This window comes from Urocitellus parryii, chromosome 3 (assembly GCF_045843805.1).
Source record: "Urocitellus parryii isolate mUroPar1 chromosome 3, mUroPar1.hap1, whole genome shotgun sequence".
In the NCBI taxonomy this organism is placed as follows: domain Eukaryota; kingdom Metazoa; phylum Chordata; class Mammalia; order Rodentia; family Sciuridae; genus Urocitellus; species Urocitellus parryii.
This window is the reverse complement of record NC_135533.1, coordinates 20,956,260-20,979,439: the sequence shown is the minus strand read 5'-3', so window position 1 is coordinate 20,979,439 and position 23,180 is coordinate 20,956,260. Positions and strand designations below refer to the sequence as shown.

The window sequence follows — 23,180 nt, the reverse complement described above, 5'->3', positions numbered from 1 at the left end:
CCAGGTGTCTGGTGGCAGTAATGGTTTGATAGTGATTACCAAAGTGAACACTGCCATGGAGTGAGCCCCACCCTCAGCAGGATTAATGGAAGACCAGCTCACGGGCATTCCAGGTTCAAGGTCAGACACCATTCCTGACCCTGGCACATGGAGCTTCAAGATTATTTCTTAGAAGGAAACAGCTCTTCCCAAGAGAAAACTTGGCCAGATCCGAAACTCCTTTTTCTCATAGTTCTGAGATTCAGCTAAGAGAGAGGAAGGTCAATCAGGCACAAGAAAGTTCCTGAAGGCTGCCTTTCACATATGGCCATCACTGAGAGCCTGACCCAGCCCCAGCGAGCCCAGGGGTCCCCCCCGTGAGGGACTAATGAGAAGAGGTCCCTCCTTTCTCATTCTCTCACACATGTCCCCACATTCCCAGCACACACCCTAATAGCACATGTCCCCACACCCCCCTAACAGCACTGGACATGGGGCTTCTAAACAGGGGGTTTCATGATTCAGGCTGGACCACCAACAAGACAGGTATGTAGGCTGGGGCTTCCAGTTGTGCAGCACAGGACCTCTGGGCTCAGGAGATGTCCTAGGAATCTTGGGGCACTTGGGAAGACAGAGAGGAGCTCTGAAACCATCTCCCCTCAACCCGAAATGATTTTTATCAGTTTGACATTTGGCTTCCAGGTAAGATTTCATATGAAGAAAGGGGTCTCTCTCTAAAATGCCCATGATCTTTGTTCTTAAAGCCTGAGAGAGTCGTGTGACTGAGGTCTAGAGAAAGAGAACCTTGGTCCCTAAGCTGGAGCAACTAATGGCCTCTTCACTCATTCAAAGAACGACCATGTTTTCCTAAGGGGAACATATGGTCCAACAACAGAACCATCTAGAATTCCCCTGGGCACCACACCTGAGTATAAGGAATTTTTTTTGGCTCAAAGAAAAAGAAAGAGGTAGAACTCTGTTATGGGCAAGCCCAAATGCATTCTAACCTTGGAAGGGGGATGCAGAGAGGTGTGGCGGGAAGGAGAGAGAGCAGAGAGACCCAGACAAGAAGACTCCTTTCCCAAGAAGCTGGAGTACTAGGGCAGTGGAAGGTCTCGCGGAACCCATCTGCTGCTTTGGAAATGCACAGTTTTGCAAAAAGAGAAAGCCAGGGAAACAGAGATGCCCCTTTGGAGCCAGAGAACATGACTGCAGAGGGATTAGAAATCAACTGGTAACAACAGGCCACCATGCCATGTTCCCTCATGGGCCAGAGGACCCAATCTCGACTCAGGAAGCAGAAGGAGACCAGCAGGTTACAATGGCTTAGCTCCGTTTCTCCTCCACAGAGATGGAGAAGCTTGAAGCCATCAACCCACTAGGCAGGGAGGGGTCACTGATCACTGCCTGGCTATACAAGATCTAGGGCAAGAAGGATGCCGGAGGCAACCAACTTCAGTCCTGGGGCAATTTGAAGGAGAGGGGATGTCTGACATTTCTGGGAGCCACAGGCCTTGGGCAGGCATCATGGACAACTACCTACTGCTCAGCCTGAGCCCAACCGGCCATGACAGGTACACACCAGACCCCATGTTCAAATCCTGCCTGCACAGCCTAACCTTAGAGTTAAGCCCTCTGAGCCTGTGTCCTCAAGTGTCTGGGGCAATAACAAGCATATTTACTCCATCCCGCAGTTCTGAGCATTGGATGAATCAGTAGATGGAAATCACACCCAGCAACCAAGCAACTGATGTGGACCAACTTTCTAATACTTCAAATAACCTCATCATTTGGGACAGTGGTGTCCAAGGGCTTTCTGGGCTTGCAGGAAACTCCTGCTAGGGGAAGTCACCTGTCGGGGATGCTTTTTGACCTTTGAGAAAAAAACCTGCTCTGGGCCCACCTCTTAGCTGGCCCCATAATCTTTAAGGCTCCCTAAATGACCCTGTCAGCTCTGCCCACTGCTTATCTCACACACGGAAAAGCTGTGAGATGCCTGAGAAGTTAGTTGTTGGTGGATAAGGGGTGGAGAGCTCCCAATTCATTGAGTGTCAAAACCAGAGAAGGCGCTCTGGCCCACCTCCCTGGAGTCACCCCCACAGCTCTGCAGAGTAGTTCTTCCTGGGACAAAAAAGGTGGGAGGGTTATTGGCTTATAATGGGGAGGGCAGGGGGGTTGTGTGATTTTTCACAAATTAAATCAGTCGCACTCTCTTGTGGACAAAGCTCAGGGTTCTACCTGAGACCAAGGACAGAGCTGTTTGCTGTCCCCTTCCCGAAACATATGAAAGACCCTGGCCTTGGTAATACCCTGCAGCAGGTAACTTGGCCCATGGATCCTAGGCTCTAAGCCCTGGAGCTCATCAACTGCACTCCCCAAGGACTTCCTAGGAGGTGTGATTCCTAAGCATCTCGTCTTCAACACCCAGGGGGGAAACTGACACAGAGAAAGGGCAAAGTAACTGGTTTCAAAATTAAAAGAGGGTGGCCCGGGGCCCAGACTCTCAGTCTGTACCCATGATGCCCCAAGAGAACATCCCCACAGATGGTTGCTTTAGTCTAATATTCAAATAACCTCATCAGCTGGGACAGTGGTGTCCGAGGGTGAAATATGCCGTTGCTGGTAACATGCTGCTAATAAACACAGCTCTTTGGCTGTGGGATCCTTGCTAGGGCACTCTGGAACACCCAGGTGTTCCAAATCACTCAAACCTCATGAAACACCTGTTCTCTCTCATGCCATCAGAGGTGACACACAGGACACTTACACCCTCATGGTCACACTTAGCTCCAGTGGCACCCTGGCTGCTTTGCTGGGTGTGCCTTGGTTCATTCCTTGACCAGGTGGAGTTACAAGAGCCCTTCCTGCTCCTTCACTTTCTGGAAAATATAGCCAGATACAAACCATGGTATCCACTGGGCCTAAGACAAGCCGGAAATAATCACATCAGAGCTAGAATAAAACTTAATATTCTGATTTCCAAGGCTTTAAACATCTGATATACACACACAGAGAGTATTATTGAAAATTTTAAATATAATTCATATTTGGGAGGCACCATTTAGACTGATGTTCAGGTATACAACGGTATTTAACACAAATCAGTTTGCCCAGAAGTGTTCATAGCTTGCACACCCAATCCCAGTGAACTCTGAAGGAAAAAAAAAAGTTGTCATATCTCAACAATCCAAAGAGCTGAGGTCAGATGAGGAAGTCTCGGCATTATGGTGGAAAAGAGGTGGAGACTGTTCAAAGTGCAAACAGTACTTCTAATGTCCCTATCTAGACTGCTGCCCGTGACCTCTGTCCTTGCAGAGAAGTGGAAGAGAGTGAGATGAGAGGAAAGGCAGAGGAGGCTGAGAAGAGTCACTGCAATCAGCAGGCAGGTCTCCTCGGCTTTTCCAGGAACAACCCCCCATACCCACATGCACGCACACTCTATTATGCACACGCTGCCACACATTGGAAGAGGAAAGGAATTATGTAACAGTCAGCTGCTCATTTTCACAAACCCAGCTGAAATAGCACTCCATCCTGTGAGTACAGAAGCCCATGGTGAGAGTCCAGGCCTTTAATGGGCACCAAGAGAGGAGCCCCTGGATGCTCAGGATCTTCCAGCCACGCTGGCTAGCTGGAGTGTCACAGCCTCAGACCCACATAAACTCCAATCTTGCCCCTACAAAGAGCTGAGTGTTTAGTGGAAAAAGTAATTGAAACACAAAGACAGAGACCAAAAAAAAAAAAAAAATGTCTTTTAGATCCCTAAATGGACAGGTGGCAAAATATAATCCAAAGACACAGATTTTGGAATTTGTGCAAGAACCAACTCACATCCTCCTTGGATTTAAGTTTGTTCGTGGGTAAAACTGGAGCAAAACTGTTCACCTTGCTGGGCTGCCCTGAGGGCTCTCGGTGGTACATGTGCAAGGTGTTGGTGGTGCACACCCACCTGGAAGCAGTTGCTCACTGTTTTGGTTTTTCTCATTTTTCATCTTCTTTCTTTCTTTCTCGTACCATCCCTGACTGATTAAAAGTGATTTCCACCTTTGCAGCAGAACCAGCCTGAGCTGTGGGCTCACCTGGTAGCCAGAGGTACCTGGGACCAAAGACTGATTTCCCATGACTTGCCAGGAGCCCTGAGCTCAGTTCTGATGTTTTTGCAAAGCCAGGCAGAGAACGTGCCCTTTGGATAAGGAAGTGACGCCACAGTCTTTGTTCCAATAAATCCCCGCGGGTTCTCAAAAGTGTTAGTCCGTCCTGATTTGCTCCATTTACCTTAAGTCTCCAAGAATGGAAAGACCACTTTCCCCCTTATTTGGTCATCTCTCACTGCCTCAGATCCTATCCTGCTCAACAGTAAATGTTAATAGAAGATGGCAGCGGGGCCAGGAAATTACAGGAAGAAGATGAAAACAGGGCACCCAGACACGAGCATGGCACCTCACGGTTTCCCTTAACCAGTAAATAACCGAGGCCAAAGGTGGCCCCCTTTGGGGATGGGGACACTCTTTACAGCTGTCACTTTGGGCCCCCTGGGCTGACAGTTTCTGCCCCAGATCTTCCCCCCAGGCTTCAGGGATGGACTCCACATGCAGAGGCTTTTCTGCCTCATCAAACTAAGACAGTGATGCGCTTTCCTGAAGCTTTTTATGCTGAAAGCTTTTGAAACCAAGGGAAAATAATCCTGTATATAATGAAGCCTCCAATAAAGGCAGTGAAACTGAGAAGTTTTCAGAGGGGCCCTCTTGTTCAGTGTCCAAGAGGGAAAGCTAGACGCTGGGTTTTAATCAGCATGACTTACTGGGCTCAGAAGCCTGGGGACTACCCTCACCCCATGTGACCTGAATCTGAGAACCTGAAGTACTCCAGTTAGGAGTCACAGCCACAGTTTGCTGGCATTTTTAATCTTGGCCAAACAAACGAACCACAAAAAACTTTCCCATCTTCTTTCTGGACATGGGCCTCCCATTGGCCCTATGTGGTCCCTCAAACTTCCAGCCTCTCACCTTTCCCCCAGTGTTTTGCAGATATTTTAGAGGAATCTCTGCTGAGAGGAGGAAGAATCAAGCCTCTCTCCCAAGATGGCCACATCCCAATCCCCAAAAGCTGTGATCAGGTTACCTAACACGGCAAACGGGACTCTGCAGGTATCATGAAGTTAAGGACCTTGAAGTGGGGAGACTGTCCTGGATCATCCAGGTGGGCCCAGCCTAATCCCATTAAAAGGCATCTTTGAAAGCCAAGACCCTTTCTTAGCTGTGGTGAGAGGGAGACGTGACAATGGAAGAATGTCACAGAGACGCAGCATTGCTGGCTCTGCAGAAGGATCAAGAGGGCCATGGCTGGGGAATATGGGTGACCTCAAAAAAGTAGCCAAGACCAGGGAACAGATTCTCCCCTAGACGTTCTGGGAAGGAATGAAGCCCTGTTGCCTCCTTGGTTTTAGCCCAGTGAGCGCTTGAGGCTTCTGACCTACACACTGTAGAGAGCAGGGTTTGCGCTAAGTCAGCGGTTCACAGAGATGTGCAGCAGCCGTGGAAAACGCATTCCTATTCCTGCTGGCCCCTGGCGAGGAGCTCCCCTCCCCCTCCCTTTGTGCCTTGACTTCCTACAGGTGTCACTGGCAGGGTGCTCCCCACAGGGAAGCTCTTCTGCCTCTCGTGGGACTTGGAAGGATGGCCTCCTCGGCCCAGGCTCCTCCCCAGCCCCCTTTGCCAGGGCAGCAGCTTCGTGTCCCCTCCATTTGCAAATGGCTTGGTTCTTCAATGGGACTGCCAGTTCTCGTCACTAATTCCTTTGGGACACAATCTCATTTGTCAAAATGACAGACCACAGATGCCTCGGAGTGTGAGAAGGAGCAGAGCTCCTCAACTCCGGTCCCCAACCTCTGCCACTGTCCCAGATGTGCACTTGCAAAACAACAGCCACTAGAGTTAGCTGCCGAATGACCGCCTACGTCAAGACGGGACCAGGACACGCTATGCCCATCTCGCCTGGACCAGGCACATCCTCCACCCTGCCCCTCTGTTTGTTTTTCAGGATTTTTAAATACATTAAATGTGCTTTGTTTGAACTAACTACAAACCAGGGAAATACCTGCAGCATGAACTTGTTTGATCAAACTACAGGAAAAAAAAAAAAAAGCACTTTTTCTAATACGGAATTTCTTGGCACTTGTATTCAGCAGAAAACACTTGGGGACATTTGCTTGGGACCTTGTCCCATTATCTCCCAGAAAACTGAGAAGTCTGAGGCCAGCCTGATCATTCTTCCTCATCAAACTCACTTCGCTTTCCTGGGTACTTGCTTTTGGATAACTTTTTCCATATTTTCACTTATTTTTCTTGGAGCTCAGAAAGGTCTTCCAGCATGCAGATCCAGATTTTTCGTTGCTCAGAAATAGTTTCCTTGCTGGATCTTGCTTATTTCTCAGTTTGCTCTGGTCCGTTGTACAAGCGCAGGAATTACCTCTTTGCCAGATTTCTCACACCTACCTATCACAATCACCTTTCTGACACCACCCCCCCCCACATCCCCTATCCTGGATTTTTTGCTAGCCTTTTAATTTGCCAAGGCCAGGCTGGGGCAGTGGCAGAAAAGCAAAATTTGGAACAAGGAACCCAGAGGTGGTGGTGGTGGCGGTGTGTGTTGGGGAGAGGGGGGTGACCGGAGAGAGGTGACAACTGAGGAAGAAGGAAGCCCCTCTCAACAGGCATCAGAGACAATGACAGGGACCAAGCAGCATGTGGGATACACCCCAGCTGACTACCTCCCAAGCCTGCCAGGGGCCCTGGAACCCAGTTCCGGGCTGTCAGCAGAGACAAATTTAGCACCGATGATCTCATCTTGCAGAACAGCCCCCGGGCCTCAGAGTGATCAGGAAAACATCAGCTGGACAAGTTGGCCACTTCACGTCACTGCTGGCCCCTAACAGAGGGGGCAGGCACAGGGCCCTTCCTTCAGCTCCCCAGTAAGGAGTAGGAGTGGGTGTGGACAACGGTGGCAGACTGAGGGTCCCAGGGCATGGCCTCCCTGTCTCCCTGGGACCCCCCAGAACCCTAGACTCAAGGAGGTGCAGCCTCAGGATGAGGCTACAGAAAACAGCCCGTGGAGTTCGAGATGAGTGGTGAGTGGTGCTCAGTGCCAGGCATCCCTATTGTGGAGCGACGGCCTGTGTCCCTGTGCGTCTCCCCCGTGCCCTCTTTAGGACATTATGTGGCAGGGTATTTATAACACAAGCAGCAGGCAGAAGTGAGGACAAGGCTGGAGCACATTCCCTCCATTGTTTACTGCCCACAAGTCAGAGCCCTGCACAGGGGGACAACTGCACTTGTCCTTTGCAGTGAGTGAGTGAGAATTTGTCACCAAGCATAAACCCCAAGTCCCGCCACTGGTTCCACGTCCCCGTGGCTCTGCAGTGCGTGATCAGCTTTCTTAGCTGTTGACCTGTGCTGGTCAGTTCCCCTGAGGTTGATGAGTGTGTTTCAGATGTTCCCTTTGTACCCCTGGAGCAAAGAGGCCATAGGGCTTCTCTGATGCTGCCCAAAAGCAGTCACAGAAGGGCAGTGCTGGGCAGGTCCTTGGGCTGGGATGAGGAGCCTTGGCTCTTGCTTCTGCACCCAGTGGACAGCACCCCAGGAATCTGATGGAGGGTGGTGTGAAAATAACTCAAAAGAATGGACTTGACACTCTCAGAGAGAAAGAACCCTATTTCTAAATGTCAAATAAGCATAGGTACATCCAGAAGGTAGAGCCCACCGGAAAGAGGTCAGGACCACACAGCTCATGGTGACGGGAAGTGACGGTGAATAAATGTTGTCACATCAAAAAGGCCAAGTGTATGTTCAAGTGCACCGGAGGCCACCCCCATGTCAGTTTCAGTCCTATTAGAGGACATCAACTCCTGAGAGCAAGGGCTGTGAGTCTGATCAGTTCTGTCCTGGGAAGCGCCCAGGGAGCATCATGAGGGGCTATCAGAGAAATCAAAACACGTGGAGAACTTGGGGTACCCACCAAAATAAAACCCCTTCTGCCAAAGGACAGCACAAACATTGCTGTAGTTAACGTAAGCCACGTCCAAGTGACCTAGAACTGACAGCATCTCTTCAGGCAAAGGTTTCAGGAAAAGTTGCAAGCTACGGGGTGAGGGATGAACACCTAGAAGGGACAATCAGGCCTGCAGAAGGGCCCAGGGGGTGGAGGCAAGGTTGACCGTGGGGGGGGGGGGGACACATCTTCACAGGAGTCGGAACCAGTGCCGAGGTCACGTCGCACACGTGTATGCACAAACCACTTGCAGCACTGTCATTTAGAAAGAAACACAATTAGTTGGGATTGTGTACCATCATCCTTAGGGGCCACATGAGATATTTTTTCCTGTTCATTTAATTAAGATTCCGCTCATCTATCAAAGACCTGGTTTCCAGGCTGCAGGACGCAGTAGGAAGGAGCCTAGGATTTTCAGTGCTGCGCATGCCCCGCCTGTCCCACCCTCTTTCTCTCAGGCAGTTCCCCCAGACACAGCGCCTCCTGTGCCACAGGGGCTCAGGGAGCAGACATCCTGTCTCTCTGCAGTTCTTGCAAAGAGACTGAGAACACACGTGCGTGCGTGTGCGCACACACACACACACAATATCATTCCCAAAAGGTCTGGTGAGGGCATCTATTTGTAGCATCTCATTTTCCCCTGGAGACACATGACCTTCTGTCCGTTTGTCCGATATCAGAAGTGCAGCCAGAACCAAAGGTGAGACCTCCCCACTGTCAGTTCCAACATTTTACTCAACACCCAGGTCTGGCTGGAAAGAGTTCAGGAGCATGATTGGGCCCAGATGCACTCCCAAGCAGAAGCTTAGACAGGCTGGGGTGCCTAGGAGTAGTCATGGGAGGCAGCAGAGTGGAATTTAGTGGCTCTGCTGGCTCTTCCTCAGCTTCCTTGGGCTTGCTACATGGTTGCCATGACCACTGGAGGAAGTGTGTTATTTCCTAGTAGGAAGATGCCCCTCCTTGAGCATCTTAAATCCCGTGTGCCCACACCCATATGACTTCATACTTTGGGGGAGAAATAAGGACAGAGAAAGGAAACCCCTAAAGAGAGGGATCAACAGAGAGAAAGAGATGAGTTCTTTCCAGCTTCCCGCCCAAAAACCTTTCCATGAAGAGGCCTGCCTCTCTTTTGCTGCGTCCCCCACCCCCTCCAACAGCCCTGTTACATCCTTCTGCCTCTGCCCCTGGACAGAGAAAGAGTTCATTCAAAAGCAAAGGTCAGAAAGGAGCAAAGGTCCCTTTCCCCCATCCCCAGACCCAAGTCCCTCAAAAACAATCAAATATAAAGCAGAGATTAAATTATCACTAAGCTAATTATGGGAATCACACTTAGGCGGGCTGCCAGGAAGCAAGGTCAGCAAGCAAGAGGCATTAACATGAAAGGCAGATGCAAGAAGCGCTTTAAAAAGCAACTGGGAGGCCCATTACCCCCACCCGCGGGGGAAACAGAGACCACTCTGATATTGGAGGCATTGTCCATCTGGGCAAGAGTCAGAGCATTTGACAGCTAAATAGCTGTACTCTGTCATCGTCTGGAGGCCAAAGTGGGTAAGTCAGAGGTAAACTGATTAGATGGCATGTTGCAAATGTCCCAGAGAGCATAAGATGGTACAGTGGCTCCATCTAAGGGGGTGGAGTCCAAGGGGGACCATGCTCAAGTTGCAAAGAGAAGGTCTGCAGGCTCTTAACGGTGCATGGGGGATGGGGGAGGCGTGATTGTGCTGGGTAAATATAGGTACGTGTGTGAATCAGGAACTTGTGCGTGTTTCTGACTGTGAATGTGGCAGAGAGGTACACGCAGTCACGCATGTTGAAGTATGTATTCATCTCCCTGAAAATAGAAGGTGAGGAGCTTGGAGAGAATCAGAGGGCCCCTCCCAGCATAACTGCAACTGGGCAATCCCCTGTGAGCTTTCTGTGTTGCCAAGGCCCTCACGTTGCTTCTACTAGCTCAACCATGAACAGCTGTATCATGTTGCCGGGTTATGGATGTTCGATGTTTCCTCATGCATCAACAACAGGATGCAAATTTTAAAAATGTTGGCCAAAAACACAGCAATTCACAAAATGAGATTAAGGGCTAAAAAATCAATGTTTTTCAAGCAACCTGTAGGAGGGTTTCCTCCACTCAGCATGTCAACTCTGCCTGTCTCTTGCCTTTTCTAGAGAAAAGCTAGCTGGGGGAGAAGACTGACTAGGAGCTGGTCTAGAGTCAGGGCCTACTGTGGGTTCCAGCCCTAAGACACTGAGTTCAGAGGGCCATGTCTTGCCTGTGTCCAGAGTGAATTTTTGGAATTCATGGTCAGCAAAGTAGTTTCAGGGGAAAAGTGGGAGAATCTTTGGAAGTTCAATTGCTGAGAGAAAATTAATGTGCAAGGCTCTATCTAATTGTAGGTAAAAGAAAGGATTCAATAAATTTGGATAATTTAATTATCTCAGAGACATCTGCTGAGCACAATCTAATCATTGTATTTAAGTAGAAAAGTGCCCTCACTCACAAGGAAAAACTAAATTTGGGGTGATACAAACATCCAGAGCCTGACTAATGGAAGAATGAATGAACAATTAGTTTCAGTTTTAGGAGAAAAAAAAAGTAAATCACAAGAAAACCATATGAGAGAGGTTTTATTTTCTAAAAAATCTTTAACACTATGTCTGGGGTTGATTACATAAAATCTGTCATGTCCTACCTTTTGGGCATGTTCTTCTTCAATATTAAGCAAGGAGAGACCATGAGAAATTTAAGATAAGAAACACCTAGCACATTAGAAATGACCAAGGAGGTGATTTTTGGTTGATGTTTGCAATAACAATGGCTTATGACAAACTGTATTGAAATACTTTCTGCCCTCACCTCCCACCTTCCCCACACACATATACAGAAGGCTCTTCCTGGGCAGGGTTGCTCTCCTCCACCATTCACTTTGGCTGGGCCACTGAAATGGAGTGGCAATGGACAAGCACCACCTCAGAGCAGCAGGTTTAGTAGCCATGATGGGGTTCTTCCATCTCGCTTCTCCCTCTTCCAATGAGTTTGGTATGTCCCAGAGAGGGGCTGCCCTTTGACATCTTCCCCCCATAAAAGACATAGAGTGCTGCTGCTGCCAACCCAGAGCTCATGTGAACACAAGTTAGAAATAATTTCTGTTGTTGCCAGACACTTAAATTTGGGGGTTATTTGTTATTGCAACACAACTTAACCGAAGCTAGCTGATACCCTACCACCACACAGACACACACACACACACACACACACTGTGAGACCCTAAGTCCCCATGGTCAGTCTTCAAATATATTTTTATTCAGCAATTGTTATCCCCAGGGTAGTACTGTAGGGCATCTTTGGTCTATTTGGGGAAAAGTTTAAACACACTGGAAGAGAAAGATGAGCTATATTGATGAATTGTATTTTTCATATGAAGAAATTAAGCATATTCTTTTTAGAAAAAAAATCTCAGCTACATATGTTGAAACCACCTATTGCCCATAATTTCTGGTATTAATAAGTGATTAAATAAAAAATCAAATTGATAACATTGATACATTACAAGGCTATTTATTTTAGGAAGGAATTCCTCAATTTAGGAAAAGTTCATTGGTTTCCATCAATAAACTCGCATCCCTTACCCAAAAGCTCACGAGCTTTTCATTAGCCAGAGAAGCCTAGGGCCTAGTTGAAGCAGAGAAGCAGATAGTACTGTTAGCATCCCTGAGACCATGGTCCCCAACTGCCACACTGGCTCCACCCGGCTGAGGGTACTTTCAGCAAACAATATGGAAGTTCAGGTCCACCCAGGACTGAAGCCCATCCTGACTCATTAAACTTCATTGGATCTACGAAAGACTCATTTTCTAAGTGAGGCTTAAAGTGTATCTTCCTTTCCCAAGTCTGGTGTGTCCAAGGGAAGACCCAGAACTACTGTGATCGTAAAGATCCATTAAGATATTCTGCTAACCTGATACCTCAAATATGTTTCTAATCACATGCAACCTTTCAAAAAATCTGTTTGCCCACTGTGAGAAGATGTAGTAGAAGAGTCCTGATAGAAAATTATGGATACATGCTATGCTTTTTCAGTAAGGGGAAGGTAGGACAAAAAGCAGAGAACCAAATTATCACTGGAGTAAATATTGGTAAATTACCAGAAAGATAAGTTAAAGGCGTCATCAACTTATAGATCTTTCAAAATGGACCAAAGATAACTAATCACCTTCACTATTATCAAAATCCACAACATGGATAAGATTCCTGTAGAGTCTTGGATGTCATCCTGCCAGGGGCCGAAATCACCATTGGCACCTGAGGTTCCCAAGGGAAGTCCTGGGAAGCAGTAGAATTGAATTTAAGTTTTGGACACAATGATGACAGCAAGTCATCAGTTGGCTTCAGTGCCACTGTAGCCGCTCAAGTGCAGTGATCCCAGGACACAGTCCAGCCCGGCATGCTCACATCTGGGTGGGCAGGCAGGTGGGAGCAGTTCAGGAGAAACACAATCTATGACTTTTCTTTCCCACCCTTTTATCCCAATGCCCCAGAAACCCTTTCTAGGAAAAGAATATTCTGGAAAGTGACTCAAAAGGGGTCCCAGCAGAAAACCTAGGACCAGGTGAGGCACTGGGGGAACAGGGGTGCCAGAAGTTTCAGTAGCCAGAGAGCAGTGCCAAGGAGGTGGGGGTATCCCTGAGCCCACCCAATCTTTGGCTACTTATTCCAAGGGCACCAACAGGCCACAGCAGGTCAGTGACATAGACCTGAGTCTCCACCCAGCTATTCCAGAAACACAGGTCGTGAGCTTAGGCTCCAGACTGAGCAACAGAAGTTATGCCCCAGCAAGGGACATCAGGGGTGGCTTGGGGGACAGGGTGTTGCTCCTCATGCATCCTCTGTACCCTTTTAAAAGGAGACTCAACTTTCCATTTGAGGCAGACACTGTGGATAGCAACGCCTCAGGCCTCCCTTCACCCATAGTCATCCTGGGCAAATTGGTCAAGATAATGTGTGTGAAGGGATCTTTGGTACAATGTGACACACTGGCAAGGAGAACACAGCGAGGGCTGAGAGGGAAACGGTGAGGACAGAGGACAGGGGTGGAGAGGAGAGCCCGGAAGCTCAAGTTTGGGCTGGGAATTTAGAAAGAAAGAGAAGGTTGGATCCTTGGGTGCCGAGAGGGGCACATGATGACCATGAGCCACACAGACAGATCCACTGTGACCCAGCTCTGCCCCAGAGGGCTTGCAGAACTGGAGGGGCTGTGACCAAGCACAAGCAGCCAGCTTCCAAACAAGTAAAGGCAGAGACCCAGATGCCGGGCAACAGGAAGGCAAATCTGGAACCCACAGTTGCACAGGCTGCTAGGTGAGACTGTTCACAGGAGAGCCCAGCACACAGCAAGTGTCCCGGCCACAGGTCAGGGGTAGGTGGAGGAGCACAGAGTGTCTGCTTCCCAGAGAATCTTCCACCTCCCCACAGACACCCCCTCCCACTGCAGGATCCCAGCTGGGTGCAACCTGGGCTGAAGGGGACCTGGCTGTGCAGGGAGCTGGGCCTGGAGCAGCCGTGTAGGCAGCTGCGGAGGTGGGAATCCTGCTGCCTCTCAGGTGGGAGCCTCCTCCTCCGTGTTTGAATTTAACAAGGTTCTTGAACACTCACAATACGAAGGCCCGGCTGACACTGGGGGCCCCATGTCCTCGGTGTGTCAGCCGGTCACACAGACCAGGCTGTGGGCAGCGGGGCTGGACAGGCGGGAGGAGGTGAGTTTTGGTTTGCTTTTCCTAACTATGAGAGTAAGAGGATTCGAGCTGCATCAGGAAGATGAATCTGCCATTCTTTATAGGATGGATTAAAGAAGTGAGCATCCAGAGACAGGAAAATTAGCGACGGCTCCCCAAGCACCAACACAGAGATGCAAAGACAGGGCAGGCCTGAGGGAATGGAAGGAAGGTTCTGGCCAACTGCCAGGCTGGCCATGTATAGGAGGCGGCCAGGTGACCACCTCCTCTCACAGTCCTAGAGGCAAAACTTAGCTCCAGTGACAGAGGAAGGCCTCAGGTAAAGTCCATATGTCACTCTATAAATCAGCAAAGGGTAGACCTTCCGTTAAAATGTATGACCTCAGGGAACCCAGCCTGTCCCTTTTATCATGGGCAAAACAGAGGTTTTCAGATTTACCCCAAAAGAAACACAGAGGATGACATAAGAGGAGGTGTGTAATGTGCACAGAGTCCTGGAACAGTGCCTGGTACCTCTGTGGGATCCAAAGTACCTAAGCGAGCTTCCCCCATTCTCTTCCCCCATTCTCTTTCCCACCAGCCCCAGTCAGCCCAAAGAGACCCTCCCTAAGGAGCCGGAGACCCCCACTGCAGCCCATGTCAGGAGGCTGCACTCTCTGTGGCCACCACAGCCCCTGATTTGAAGGCCAGTTCTCTCTCCTCTCCCTTCACCAAGCACCACCCTTTCCCTGATGATCAGAGCCCTGGGTATGGCCCACCAGAGCTACACTCCTTGCTAAGGAAGGGGTGACTCCTGCTCAGCCCCCAATTCTCTAATGCAGCTGCACAATCAGAACCTTGGGAAGGCAGAAGATGTGCCTGGGCCACTGTCATTCCAAGCAAGGCTGTGCCATCTCTAGAGCACTAAAAGCAATGGTCCAGCCACCTTCGATGGCCCGGATAGGAGCCACTACAAGGCCCCAGGGGTCCCGCTTCCTGGTATTCACACCCTGTGGAGTTCCTTCCTCCTGGACGTGAGCCAGGCCAAATGGTAGCTTCTAACACCCAGAGTACAACAAAAGCACTGACATGTCACTTCTAGGATCAGCTTTCAAAAAGATGATGGCCTTCTTCTTGCTCGCCCCCTCTCATTTTCTCTCTTTCCTCTTGCTCTAGAGAAGCCAGTGCCCTGTTTTGTTGGAGTGTGAGCAATCCTGATGGCAAAGAACTGACCTCCTCTCTGTGAGGACCTGAGGCTGGCCAACAGCCACACAAGTGACCCACACCACGTTGGCCTGAGTCTTGGGCTGACTGCAGCCCAACCCAACACTTGACCCCAGCCTGTAGGACCCAGCTAAGCATGCCGGGATTCCTGACCCATGAAGGCATACGGTGATAAACATTCTCCTAAGCCTCTATGTCTGGGCAGTTTGCTGCACAGCAATAGATAATCATTCCCCTGTGTCACCTGGTCCAGGACAGAAAGTATGAAATGGATGCAAGAGACTTGACGGAGCGTAAGACATCACCAGGGAGGTTTTTACAAGAAGCCAGAGCTGTTGGAGGAAGACACCACTGAGAAGCAGCCCAGTGGCCACCTTCACCAAAGTCCCTAAAAACAAGTGGGAACTCTAAGTGGACCCCCAATCAGAGCATCAATGGTGGACTGTAAATCAGTCCAGCTGCCACCACTTTCCCCATCAAAGTAGCCACAGAAGTCTTAGCAATTTCCGGTAACGAAGCCCTCCCTTGGGTCTCTCCTCAATGAGAACCTTCACGCTACTGACACCAGACCCTATTCCCTCCCATCCAGGGTCTAGCAGGGAGGAGCCCAGCAGTAAGGGACCTCTATAGCTGGGGCCCACCTGTCCTTTGCTTTCTGCCTCCCACCCCCCTCTGCACACCATGTCACTCATCTCTTTGTTGTCTTGGTTACATGGCCAGGCTCCTGATATGCTGCTAGTTTTCATTCTAATGATATGTTCTTGTAAAGTACAATATTTTACTTCAATTGCATGTGTCACTGGATAAATTCCTCCGGCGCGTCTGACATTTGTGTATCAGCTGATGGAATGCGCTCTATGATTTGGGGCGTTTCTGCGGCACTTTCTTCAATTTTAATGTCTTTGCATTTTAATTTACGATCAGAGTCTTTCTATACAAATGAATACACACACACACACACACACACACACACATGATTCCAAAAAGTGGCACATGTATCAATAAATCTTGAATTGACAAAGCTCATTTCAAATGATCTCTTTAAATCACACGCAGTCGCAATGATCATTTGGAAGAGAGGACGACAAGAGCCTTGAAGTTGTGTTTGCTGGGGATGGCAACCTGCGCCTCAAGGGGAAGTGGGAGGAGAAGGTGTGGGTGCTCAGCCATCAGATTGGAGCCTGGAGGGGGCTGAGACCATGCTAAGGACACCTCCCCACACTTGTTTGGGTCAGTGCTGAGTGGACACTTGAGATTCCCCCCAGAGATGTGTGGGGAAGGTAGGGGGGCCCATGGGCAGAGTCGTGAGAAAAAGGAAAGGGGAGAAGATTGGACTGGTGGGGCCACATGTTAAAAGGATGGTCAAGTAAGGGCTTACTGGTGTTCAAGAGCACAAAATTAGTCCAGGGGGACAGTACCCAGCTTTGTGGCTCTCCTGATCAGCGTAACAAGGGGAAAAGCATCTAACACAGCAGAGGAGATTGGGACGAGACAAGAGGAAGGCACAGGAGGAGCAGACAGGTTGGCACAAGGCAAAACTGTCCTGAAGGGCCAGTTTTAGATCCCCAGGATGGGCAGACTAATGACGCAAGGGCCGTCTGTTCCTTCCTGTTCCTTTCTGCTCGTGCCTGACCACGTGTAAACTTGAGGCCCTCAGGTTTGAGAAGCACCTCATGCGGCAGAGCAGACCGACCACACGTGGACCAACTATACGAACCCACAGGTTTCCAGTCAATGTGGAGATCTAACACGGGGCCTCCGTTTCTTTCCTGATCTTTTCACCCATCTATGGAGCTTTACATGCCATGAATTTATTTTTAAAGTGGATTCATATTTCCAGAGGAGTTTTACAAAGAATTCCTGGGTGTATCTAGAAACTGGCAGAGCAGCGGCTGGAACCTCTGGTTTGCTATTGCTTTGAGACTCAAGGACTGAAAACATGCACACAGAAGAGAAGGACACCAGCTCCAAGCTGTCTGTCTCCACCAACTCTGCTTCTGGCTGATTTCCCTCCTAGACTCAGAGAGCCTAGGGAACACACGCAAATCGATTTTAAAACACATTCAAGGGGTAAAAAATTAGGATAATTAAATTAATCTGCATGACAATTGCCAATAAAATTTGATTTTTTGTGTTTTATGCTGCTATTGACTCTGCAGGTGGACGCACATGCAGTTCTCAGCCAGAGAGGCTGGTCTGGCCTGGAGCGTGCATGCTTACAGCAAGAGCACCAGAGCTCTGCCTAACCAGATCCAGAGCTCCACCCTGTAAGCACGAGCCGTTCAGCCCAGCAAAAACATCCGGGAAAGACGCAATCACAAAACGAAAGAAGCAATCACACCTCAAGTGGAAGTTTATGATGTTTTGGCTCACAATGAACGTTAGTCTCTCCCGCTAACGTCAGACAGTAATTCACTGCTGAGCAGCCGCCATAAAATACGATCACTTAGCGAGAGGAAGCAAGATGCAGCGAGGATTTCTGCAGAAATATTTAAGCAAAGGAGTCTTGTCTTTCTGAGAGCCCACTGACCTGATTACCCCAACTTGGGTCAAAGGCTTTCAGATTTGTGTGGTCACCCCAAGGCAAGTCAAGATGGTGTTTCCCTTATGATTTTTACCTGTGGCTGAAATTTTAACAGTCTGTGGATTATTTCTAAGTTCCTAGGTACCTCCTAATGAGTGTAACATTTCCATGCTGTATTTCTTAAGAGCACCCACCTTTAACGCTCATTGTGGGAAAAGGCTGCCAATGCTGTCTATAACACACACACTCACATCAGAAAACATCAAAGACATCCAAATTGGCACTTTCCTCACCTCCTTTCCCCTTGCCTCATGTGATGTGTGCACTTGAGGAGTGAAATTACGGTCATCAAAGGCAAGGTTGCAAATGACTGGGACTCACACCTTTCAAACACAATGAAAAGTCAGTAATTTTGAGGGCAGCCTATGGATAGCTACAGTCTAGCCCCTGGGTCCCTAAAACCCAGAGCCAAACTTCCTTATTCTCAGTAAACCCCCAGCCTCCTTTCTGCCCACCCTGCCCACTTTGAGTCCCTTGTCATGCTGCAAAGAACTCTGAAAGGCCCTCGACGCACACAGGAGATTATTACAGGGCTCAGGGACGCCAACTCTGTAATTACGGCTACCGTATGATTTCCATTATTCTCACCCCCTGATCTCGGTCGCTCACAAAACTTTCTGCAAAATCCTCCCGCAGCCCCAAGTTTGTCATGGCTGGGCCTCGGCCCAAAGGGTGGCCATGGGCGTGATCAGCTCAGGGGGAAAGCAAGTCAGATATCACAAGGAAAGGGGCGTGGCACCCAGAGAGCTGGGGCGGTGGAAAATTTTATTGTTTAGGAAAAATAAATAAACGGGCCACTTTTGCTTTTTATTATTTCAAACAACAGGCACCGTGGCCCAGCCTTCCTTTCCCACTCCGACTGTCCCCTGGGCCAGCTGTGCTGAGCTGGCAGAAGCAGTGGCTGGGCTTGAGCAGAACTATTAAGAGGCTGCCAGTCTGAGCCCACGGAGCAGAAAGTGTGGCCCCGTGATGGCACCTCTTCCCAGGGGAACAATGGCTCGGTCCCCCCACACGACCCTTCTCCTCTTGGCTTTCAAATTTTATGCCTCAGCGGCCCCACCAATGCTCTGGAAATTAAATATAATGTCCCAAGTGGCTGAAAGAGAACTATGTAAACCCACCAAGGGAAAAGATGGGAAACGCCAGCCCGGGGTGACTTGGCTCCTGCCACCTGTCCCTGCCAGTCTCTGAGGGTTGTTTCTAAGTGTTCACCCACACTCCTGGGCTGTCCTCCTCCCCACTCCTGGGAGGTGCTGTGCATGAGCTCCCTGGGAAGGGACAGGGTACATTGCCAGCTGCCAGCTGCCTCAATCCACCCTTGGACCAACAGCATGCATTTGCAAGGTGACTCTCTCAGGTTTACAGTGCAACCATGACTTGAAAACATATGTTTTTGGTTTTTTCCCCCTCAATGATTGCCTGTTATGTGCACTGAACTTTCTATGTTCATTTCACTGACACCGTATTCCAGCCAGGTCAGACAACGACAATAAATAAACCCTCATCCAGGTTTCATTCTGTCTTGCCAGTGAGTTGCATGAGCCTCTGGCTGTCGATAGGAAATTTGGCAGATAGGACTTTGAGGTCAATGGAGGATGTCACTTTTTCCATTGCACTGAGACTGGGCTCACTGCAGGGAAGGGCCAAGCACCCCCCTAGAGTGTTGCCTATTTATTTATTCTCAGTAGTGTTTATTCCCATGGGAGCAGGCAAGATGGTCAAGGGACGCTGGATGGGATGGTAAGAGAACCAGTCAGCTTTCCATCACTATAACAAAACACTGAGATAAATAACTTACGGATAAACCATTTATTTCTGACTCATGGTTTGGGAAGTGCCAGTTTAAGTTCTGTTGGCCCCATTGTTTGGGGCCTGCAGAGTGGCAGTACATGGTGACCAGTTTTGTGGTGGAGCAAAACTGCTTACACCATGATCCAGGGAGCAAAAGGAAAAGGGCAGGCACCAGGGTCCCACGACCCCCTTTAAGGAAGACTTGCCTCCAGAGACCTCAGGTCCTCCCATCGGCTCCACTCCCCAAGGTTGCACCACATTCCAAAGTACCACCGCCGGGGACCAGGCCTTCAACACGCGGTCCTTTGGGATTCAGCGTTCACTTTTTGCAGCCAACTGAAACCATCAAATAACAGCAAAAGCGGCCACCTGAACAACCAAGGGAAGTGTCCACCAGAGCCCTCCCCGCTCAGTGGCTTTCGCGCTCCTCCCCTCGGTGCCCGCGGAGGCTCAGGGGACACAAATGCAGCAAGACTGGCGGCTGACTGCCCGCCCACTGCCAGCCAGAAGCCGCAGACTGAGGGACCAAGGCACTGGAGTCGCCAGCGTGTCCCAGCAGCTGCAGGTGATGGGAGGAAGGACCAGGAAGGCGGCAACAGTCACACCCAGGAGCTACGTGGGGATATCACCCCCCACGCCTTCCAGCATCTTCTCTAGGCCTCCACGAAACTCAGTTCAATACGTGAGTGGGCATCACAAGGAGCCATGAGCAAGACAAAGTTCAGTTGTACTTACTGTGTTCTCAGAAAAGGTAGGAACCCATGAAAGGGGATTTTTGAAGACGTGTAGACAAATGGGGAAATCGTTTTTTGGTTTTGACACAGATGACAGGACCCTAAAGTCTGGTCATTATGTCCTCCTGGGCAGTGCCACACAGGCAGGACATTGTTCGTCACCCTCACAGAGTGTGCCGTGAACCTCCGGCAGTGGACACTGCCTTCTTTTCCAGATGTTTCCCACTCCATGCTCCACGTGCACATCCCCGCTCACACACATGTCTTGCCTTCTACACTGTCACATTCCAGGCCTACAAATGGTGCCACAAAGGTATCAAGTTCAACAGAAAGAAAGATTTCTGAGTCGTTGCATAGTTGGCTGGTAGATCAGAAATAACCTTCTAGAATATGGCACAGAACATTTCCCCTGGACCATCCAGAGCCAATGCCCAGAAATACAGCAAAGAGAAAAGTAGGGATCAAGGTTCAGTCTCCATCGCACAGTGCCTCTTTACTTAGCCCGAATCACACAACATCCAGAGAATTCTAAGGCAAGTCCATCACCAAAAGGTCATAGGAAAGGACTGAAGTACAACTATCGGTCAACAGCATTTCATCTTAGAAAGATTTCTCACCCCATCAAGGAAGACATGCTGTGGAGCCAGCTTCAATCCAGTGAAATAGAAAACCCTGAGCGAGGAGCATCCCTGGGTGGACAGGCTCTCCCAACACTGCTGACGAGCCAAGATTATCCAACACCCCAAGAGCCAGCCAGCTTCTGCGGGTCAAGGAGGACAGTCCAGGTCCTTGGACCATATTTCCACCTCACCTTAGGCAATTTCTATTCTTGCCTGGCCTCCACATCTCCTTGTCCCACAAGTTGGCTTTTAGCCCCATTAGCAACTCTAACAGGTCTGCGTGTTCCTCCATCTGTTCCCTAAATGGATTCCAGATGGATGCACCAGCCAGAAGGGCTGGAGCAAGAGGAACAGGCCTGCCCTGCCCCCTCCTCCCCCGGCCCACTTCCCCAGCCACCCAGACCTAATAAAGCCCTTGCCGCAGGGCACTAGCCCAAGTTGAACAGAGTACACTGTTTGGAAGGACAGAGCAAGTGCGCACTCAAACCTTTCCTAGGGAAGAGTGCACCACACACTCACAACAGCCTGGTTCTCACAATAACCAAGGACAAAGGCATAAAAAAAAAGAAAGAAAGAAAGGCAATCATCCTGACCTCCAGCAGCCTACCTCCCTACGTCAGACCAGTCTTACAGCCCGTCGGGCGCACAGGAGTAAGAAACCGCAAGATAACATCATCCCAGGGGAGCAGCCTGTCTCCACAATCATCCACCAGCAGCACCTCATTCCTACCTTCTTCAGCTTGCCACTCTTGGTGCCCACGAAGGCTAGAGAGTGATTCTTGTAGACGTAGGCAATGACGGAAGTCATGCGGTCCCTGTCCTCCGTGAAGACCGGGATGCCACGCACCATCTCGGACACTCCCAGGGGAGCATTCATATCCAGGCCACAGAAGTTGTCATCGATGGTTAAGAGCTGAAAGGAAAAAAGAGACGAATCAAAAAGGAGCTTCGGGGCCATTGTCTGAAGTCAGAGAACTCTAGAGCCAGAAGAATCCTGGATCTAGTACAAATCCTCCCTTTTTAGAGGGACAAGCTCAGCAGTAGAGGAATTTGGTGACCTGTCAGCAGTCACTTACGGAGGCAGCTGCAGGACCATGACAAAAGAGAATCCCTAGGGTCTCTTCTCACCAGACTCTGTGACCTCTCTGCCCCTCCTTGGACCCTTCCAGGCACCATCTAGGTGGCTTTGATTGCCTGTCATCACTGGCACATGGAGAAGCATTGGGCCAGTATCTGATGAGCATGGCGTGGAGAGCTGGGCCCAGGTGTAAGAGGGAAGCAATCTTCACATGTACACACCTGCTGTGGAGCAGACGTGCCAGTGGAAATAAAGAACTAGACGCATGAATGCATAACTAACAGTCACAGCAGAGGCCTGTGCAGGTGATCAGCTGGGGAAAGGAGGAGCGGGAGAGGGAAGTCCGTGGAACTTCCCGTCTTAGGGAACCACGGTAGTCCCTCACCAGCCAATCCTAGGGCATCCCCATCTCTTAGGACACAGCAAAGAGGGGCAACCATGACCTTGTCGTGCTGGCAACTTGGAATCCAAGTTCCCCAAGATGCTCCACCTAGCAGGGTTCTTTGGAAACATCCTAATGCAATCTATGGCATTCATAATGGAAAGTCTTAAGAAGATACATGTTTACCCAATCCTGGCCTATTATATGTTTCATACCAAATACATATATTTGGTACCAGGGGTGCTTAAACACTGAGCCACATCCCCATCCCTTTTGATTTTGAGACAGGGTCTCAAATTGCTTAGGGTATTGCTAAGTTGCTGAGGCTGGCTTTGAACTTTCAATCCTCCTGCCTCAGCCTCCTGGGCTGCTGGGATTACAGGTGTGTGCCACTTTGCCCGGCCCTTTTAAGCAATAACACCTGTCGACCTTCCTTAAAGACACTCCTGAAATATCCTATGGGACACACCAACCCAACTCTTTGGCTCCAGGGAGCACAACCTCAGGGGTCAGGAGCCAGCAGGGAGAGCTTCTTGGCCAGATCCCCACAGCATTTCTGCTCAGTCTCCCCCTTTTTTCCCATGAGGCCTCCAGATCCCCAATATAACGAGGGGTACCCATGCAACACTGATGCAGAGGCTGCACAGTGACTTGCAAGGAGCCTCCGGCACTCTCCACAAACAGCCTTGGTTTGGCTCAGGCCTCTCCCAGGCGCCAGGAACTTACTGGATTTTCCACCCTTTCTTGGAAGCACTGTGTGGTCTCAGAAGAGTTACTCCGTCTTCCTGTGCTTTTATTTTCTGCTCTATAAAGACAAAGGAAACAATCCCTGCTTTTTGATGGGCCACCATAAAGCCTATTGCGCTCATGCCCGTAAATGTCTTTGGATCTTTCAGAAAAAGGAGTGAAATAAAATACAAGGTGTCACTTTTTTAAAGGCTTCAATCCGGCCAAAGCAAGAGGAATCTGGAGAACAGCAGGCAGGCTCCTGCCAGCGCAGCTGTGTGAAAGTGGCGAATTGAGCTCTCCAGGG

The 23,180-nt window shown here is 49.6% G+C and overlaps 1 protein-coding gene across 1 annotated transcript in view; it reads right to left on the bottom strand.

Annotated features, from left to right (window-relative positions):
* The window catches only part of Plxna4 (plexin A4), a 431,475-nt gene that overhangs the window by 316,459 nt on the left and 91,836 nt on the right, over nt 1-23,180 (bottom strand). Inside the window, exon 3 of the mRNA XM_026392811.2 lies at nt 21,418-21,600. Coding sequence (XP_026248596.2) covers nt 21,418-21,600 — 183 coding nt within the window. The remainder of the gene's footprint in view (nt 1-21,417; nt 21,601-23,180) is intronic.